Raw genomic sequence first — 7,004 nt, 5'->3', positions numbered from 1 at the left:
AGAGGGAGAGAATGTAGGATTTGTAGGCCCAAGTACTTGTATACTGGAAAACTTCCAACTGAGTATACATTGGCTTTAACTTAATTTAAAAAATCCTTATAAAACGCCTACTATGTAAAAAGTACTGTTTTAGGTACTTGGAATATATCCATAGTATATATAAAGTACCCTAACACTGGTATATCAATATTGAACAACTATAGATATATAATAAGAATAGACAAGGTTTAAGTTTATATAATACTACAAATTGTTTTCACAAACACAGTCCCAAGTGAAATAATACAGCTGTAAAATAGTTCACAGTGTATAATTACACTTACAGAAACCTCATAAATAGGCAAAAAAAAAATTTGTGAAATCAGAATGGTGGTTCTCTTGAAGAATATTCATAGAAAGGTGAAATAGATTGTGAGAAAATAAAGATCCTGATAATGTTTTAGTATTTGATCTGGATACTGATAATACAAGCTCTAAAACATTAAGTTAAAAATGAACACAAAATGATAACATTAACTAATTACATTAACTACTTGCCCCTTATACAAAGGTTTGATTTTATACTCTAAAAGACACAAGTTATTTTCTCATTGAACTCAACTATTGAATTCTAAAGTGTTCTTGATAATACTACTTAGTCAACTAAAAGAAAATTTACCATTGAATATATTAGAAATAACTTTCCTCTGAAAATATAACAATCTTTTGTAGAGAGAGAGCCTTCATAAATTTCTTTAAATATTTATTTATCTATTGATGTATTTTTCTTTTTTTTAATGTTTTCTTTACTGCCACTAGGGTTTTTCTTTTTCTTTTTTTGTATTTTATTTACTTTATTTTTGAGAGAGTTGCAGAGACAGAAAGACACAGAGGCAAATACCAGAGCACTGCATAGCTCTGTCTTATTGTGGTGTGGGGGATTGAACCTGGGACTTCGGAGTATCAGGCATGAGAGTCTCTTTGCATAACCATTATGCTATCTACCCCCCACCCCCTTATTGATGTATTTTTCATGAGATGGAATGAGAAAGTGAGAAACAATGGAGAGGGTAGGAAGAGAGAGATATACCAGGCCATCACTCAGCTCTGGCAAATAATGGCTCCAGGGATTTAACCCAGTTGCAAACAAGACTAAAACAAAAACAGATCAATGGGACTATATCAACTTAAAAAGCTTCTGCACAGCCAAAGAAACCAAACCTTTCCCTCCTTCCAGAGTCCTTTGCTTTGGCGCACTTCACCACAGCCAGTCCAACTGTCACCTTTTGTTTTCCCTTACTGTCTTTGAGTTTTAATTTCCACCTATCAGTAAACAGTAATTTTGAGTGAGTTGGTATATTTTGAGTATCATACAGAAGATATTATTTTAATAATTATTTACACTGTCCTTTCAAACTATGATAACCACTGATGACTATGTTATTTATGACACAAAGACTTCATACTCATCTGGATGTTTACTTTTAATTTTTCAAATAATGAATAATGACTCTATTGTTTTATTCAATTTATAATCACATTCATCATCAAAATTCCAGTGACATTGCATCAAATATATATAATGGTAACATATAGCATCTGAGTACAATTTTTCATCTCACCAAGGTAGGTGTCTGCAGAACATTCTCACCCCAAAATTAGGTCCATCATCATTACCAAGACCTCAAAGTCTTCCTCCCTGTACCTTTTTTTTACTGTTCTCCTTTTCCAGAGTCCTTTGCTTTGGTGCAATACACCAAACAAGTTCAAGTTTTATTTTATATTACCTCTTTATCTTTTTGCTCATGAATGAGACATTCCCATATTCATCCTTCTCTTCCTGGCTTATCTTGCTTAACATGATTCTCTCAAGCGCCATCATAGCTGAGTTGAAGAAGGTAAATTCATCATTCTTAATAGCTGAGTAGTATTCCATTGTGTATCCATACCACAATTTTCTTAGCCATCCATCTGTTGTTGGACACCTATATTGTTTCCAAGTTTGGGTTATTACAAATTATGCTGCTATTGGATGGGTGTGTTTGTTTCCTTCAGATATATTCCCAGGAGAGAAATTTTCAAATCATAGGGTAGGTCCATCTCTAGCATTCTGAGAGTTCTCTAGACTGCTCTTCACAGTTGGACCAGTTCACGTCCCCACCAGCAGTATAAAAGGGTTCCCTTACTCCCTCAACCTCTCCCAACATTTGTTGTTACCGTCTTCTCAGATGTTTTACATTCTCCCAGGAGTAAAGTAGTATCTCACTATTGTCTTTATTTGTATTTCTCTGATATTGATGATTTTGAGCACTTTTTCATGTTCGTTGAACCTTTGGTGAAAATTTTGTTCATAGCCTCTCTTCACCTTTGGATAGGGTTATTTGCTTTGTTGTTTGGGCTGAGGTTGGTGAGCTCTTTGCATATTTTGATTGCTAACTTTTTGATGGAAATTTATTGAGATAATTAGTGAAAGGCACACAGATATTGGATGAAATCATCTCCCCCAGGAAAGTGCTGTTTATTTTTTAAAATAATTTTATTGAAATGTGTCAAGAGTACATGAGTGGTATGAACGGATGAGCAGGAAAAAATAAAATCATGGGGCCAGGTGGTGGCACACCTGGTTAAGTGCTTGTATTACCATGTACAAGGACCTGGGTTCAAGCCCCAGTCACCCCTTGAAGGGGAAAACTTCATGAGAAGTAAAGCATGTCTGCAAATGTCTCTTTCTCTCCCTTTCTAGCTCCCCTTCCTTCTCAATTTCTCTCTATTCTATCAAATGAAATAAAGTTGAAAATTTAAATAAATAAATAAAATCACAGGAACAATAACTTCAAAAAAGTGTAGGTTAATCTTGGGAGTGATCAGTTTCCCCTTCACAACCCCTGGATGGATTTTAAAAACTATAACAAGTCTACAAGGAGCGCACCTCTGATATAAGGGCATATAGAAACTGAAAAGTAGAAGCACAGAAAGATATATTCCAAACAAGTGGAAACCAAGGAAAGTGGGTGCATATACATGTATATCAAAAAGACTAGACTTTAAGTCAAAAATAGGGATTCAAAAAGGTCACCACATAATGACTAACCAAACTATAACTATTGTAAATACCTATGTGCACCCACTATTGGAGTATCTAAGTACATCAAGTTGATACTCATAGACTTGAATAAAGAAACAGAGTGATAGTAAAGAATTTTAATGTCTTTTTATTTCTGTAGTGGTTTCTTTCAAGGTGTAATAAATCTTTGATTTTATGTAGTCCATTGGCTTATTTCTGCTATTGTTTCCCTTGCCAGTGGGGTAGAATCTCCAAGTACATTTCTGATGTCAAGACCCTGCCATTTGTCACCTATGTTTCATTCTATTGGTATGCCCTTTATACTTTCAGGTCTACTTCAAGTATTTAATCCATCCATTTGCATTAATATTTAAATATGATGTTAAGTGATAGTCTAGTTTGCTTTTTCTATATGTAGCTGTCCAGTTTCCCCAACATTATTTGGTAAAGAGGCTTTCTATTTAAAAAAAATTATAAACAATACTAAACTTTAAAAAAAAATTTATCATGAGATGCAGAGACTTTTATTATCTGTAATTTCTTCTCATGTAAATATATAATGCCATTCAAATTTATGTAATATCTTTGATAGCACTGCTTTGTGTCCCTTTAAGATCAGCAAAGTAGTTGTTTAGCCCAACAATAGGCTCTGTGTCTTTGTGAGATTGTCTGTTTCAGAACCCAAGATGTCATAATGTGAGTTTTTTAATAACAATTTGGTTTAACCATCAGGGTGGCAGGAAAAAAATGTGTATCGGGAAATTTGTTACTATTATGGGCAAATTTCATTCATATTCCCAAACTTCATTTATACCAGTATATATTAAGTATCCCAGGTGTTGTAATCTATAGTTTCTTGTTTTATTCCAGTATAAATACTCTGAGGCTGCTATTGATATAAACACTATGTATATAATTGACTTTTGTTATCATTTCCAATTTGTTAAATGATGTATCTGGTACAAGAACATTTGTTATAAGAATCTATAACTGAAATCACTCTGGATCTTGGAAAAAATTTGTTAGCTACTGGCATAAGGTACTATATGATAATGTCACACATATACTCAGAGACACATATGTTTGTTCACTTTGACACTTGCTAGGTAAAGCTACCAAAAATCCCAAATGTTTTTTGATGAGGGCAGGCATTGCCGAAGCTTTAACCCGCATAGAAAAATTCACTATTTCTCTAAAATGAAAGAGGAGAGAGAAACAGAGAGAGAGAGAGAAAGAGAGGGAGTTGCCAAATTACTACTCATTTCTAGTTTCTGTCGTGCTGGAGATTGAAACAATCCTCATGCATGAAAGATCCTCAGTCTTTCATGCAAGAAAGGCAGGTGCATGTCGACTATGCTGTATCTCTGGGGACTGATTTTATAATGGGACTACTATAAATCCTTAGCATAAGTATATTTTTATATTATTTCACATATTATTTATGTTAGACTTCCTTATGGTTGATTTGAGTAAGATTCCAGAGAATATAGAGTTTTCTAAAATCGGGGGCATTTTCCATGTTTTATAATAGGTCGCTGAATTAAATTAGAGAGTTCACAACAGATGAGACATAAGCCAGCACTAAAAGATACATGAAAGAAAGGCTTTATAAATGGTAGGAAGAATATAATTTAAACACAATTCACCTTTTGATGTTTTGTAAGGTAATGTAGGTGAAAGGGATAGATAATGGAACAGACTGGGTCATGTACCGTTCAGCTATAATAACATACTCAGAAGTCACTTCATAGTGGGAAGAGAAGACAAATTTTAAAGGACTTCTTTATCAATAAGTGTTTCTCTAAGGGAAAAAATTGTATATGCATCACTTGTATTAGTGGATACTATTGTCACTGGCAGCATTTTATCACATCCATAGTCCAGCAATTCCTGGAAAGTGACTACCATTAACACGGCCATACGCTGGTCAAGCATCCATTGAGGAAAGTTTTGAAATTACTTATCACAACTGATGTGAGAAAATTTTCTTTGAGTTGAAACTTTTCTTCCTTGTGTTTTCTCTACTTCCATGAAAAAAATCTCTGATACAATTATCCCATAGACTTTACAACAGAACCTAATATAAGAGTGATCTCCTTCTGACATTAGCTTTAAAAAAAACCAAAATGTTAAGATGTCAATATCTCTAAGGGCCTGGTGGCACATCTAGATGGGAGCATACATTACCATGTGAAAGAACCTAGGTTCAAGCCCCTGGTGACCACCTGAAGAGGAGAAGCTTCATGAGTGCTGAAGCAGTGCTGCAGGTGTCCTCTATTTCTCCCTCCTTTCTCAACTTCTCCCTGCATTATCAAATAATAATAATAAGCCATAAAAGGCCATTAGGAACAGTGGATTCATGGTATGGGCACTGAACCCCAGTGGCAATAACCCACGTTTATAAAATAATAATAATAATAAGCCTATGAATAATATAAATAAAATGTTAAAATTCCTTGTGGTGTTTTATTTATTATTTTGGCTGTACTTCTAGGGTATGGCCTTAAATGTCTTTTTACAAAGACTAATATCATAGTGTTTCCAAAGGAAATACAACTAAGAAAATTCTATGAAGTATTTTAAAATAATAAGTATATCCTTTCTTTCCTTATAGTCTGTGGCAGCCAAGTCAAGGACTCTGGAGGCTGAGAATAAAGGTGAGAACACAATTAGGGACCCAGTGCAAGTTGGCAGTGGAGGACTTAAGTTGTTGGTGATAATGGTGTGCAGACACTTACCACAGGGAGTTAAGAAGCTGAACTCGTGACAACAACTATCTCGTAAATTATTATTTCCCTAACAAAATGATAGAAACTATGATACATATATTCTTAGGAGCATGATATCTGCATCTCTGAAGGGTGAACTGAGACCATGAAATCAGATTTGGAATTTGCTTCTAGAAAATAATTAGATAAAGAAATGCCTTTGAGAATTGTCAGAAAAAATATGGATGACACATGAAATATTTGTTATATGTACACTGGCATTTAAAGTCTTTCTATTTTGTGTCTCCCTAAAGTCATTTGGAACCAAAGTCCTTCCAAAACACCTTCTTCATCGCTCCCTTTACATCTTTGTTCCGCAGTGTATATATCAGGGGGTTGATCATGGGAATAATAACAGTGTAGAAGAGAGATATAAACTTTTGCTGATCCTGGGAGTAGTTATTGTTAGGTTTTAGATAAGCATAGATGGCTGTGCCATAGAACAAAGACACTACTATAAGGTGGGATCCACAGGTCCCAAAGGCTTTTCTTCGACCAGCCGCTGATTTTATTCTTAATATGGCCCTGACAATACGAAAATAGGAGAACGTGATTAAGGCAACAGGTATGAAAAGAATGATAACACTGACAAAGAAGAGCTCAGTCTGATTCATAGTGATGTCAACGCAAGCAATCTTGAGCATTGGAGGGACCTCACAAAGAAAATGGTCCAACTTATTTCTCCCACAAAGTGGCATAAGAAAGATCAACACTGTCTGCAATAAGGAGTTGGAAAAACCAATGATCCATGAAGCAGAAGCCATCAGGGCACACAGACGAGGGTGCATGATTACAGTGTAGTGCAGAGGCCTGCAAACAGCTGCATAGCGGTCAAGTGCCATGACACCTAACAGGATGCATTCTGTAGATCCCAAGCCTAGAGACACATATAACTGAACTACACAGCCACCATAGGAGATAGATTTGTCAGCTCCACTGAGATTAACCAGGAGCTGTGGAACAATACTAGTTGTATAACACAGGTCAAGAAAGCTTAAGTTGGAGAGGAAAAAGTACATGGGTGTGTGAAGATTTGGGTCCAGTTGGGACAGTGTAATGATAGTTGTGTTTCCCAGCAAAGTGAAGATATAGAAGAGCAGAAGAATAACAAAGAGGACTAACTCCAGTTGAGGCCTGTCAGAGAAGCCCAATAGGATGAATCCAGCGAAAGAACTTCCATTTTTCTGTTCCAT

General features: G+C 35.3%; 1 protein-coding gene across 1 annotated transcript; it reads right to left on the bottom strand.

Moving 5' to 3' along the window:
- Positions 1 to 6,065: 6,065 nt before the first annotated feature.
- Positions 6,066 to 7,004, bottom strand: LOC103127467 (putative olfactory receptor 2B8). Its single transcript, XM_007538371.1, has one exon. It carries the CDS (start codon positions 7,002 to 7,004, stop codon positions 6,066 to 6,068), a length of 939 nt encoding a protein of 312 aa, XP_007538433.1.

The sequence above is a fragment of the Erinaceus europaeus genome, chromosome 4 (assembly GCF_950295315.1).
Source record: "Erinaceus europaeus chromosome 4, mEriEur2.1, whole genome shotgun sequence".
Lineage (NCBI taxonomy): Eukaryota > Metazoa > Chordata > Mammalia > Eulipotyphla > Erinaceidae > Erinaceus > Erinaceus europaeus.
This window is presented reverse-complemented; position numbering and strand designations above follow the sequence as displayed.

Bases quoted from the DNA above. Each gene is read 5' to 3' on its own strand.
- LOC103127467 (XM_007538371.1), bottom strand. From the start codon at position 7,004: ATGGAACAGAAAAATGGAAGTTCTTTCGCTGGATTCATCCTATTGGGC.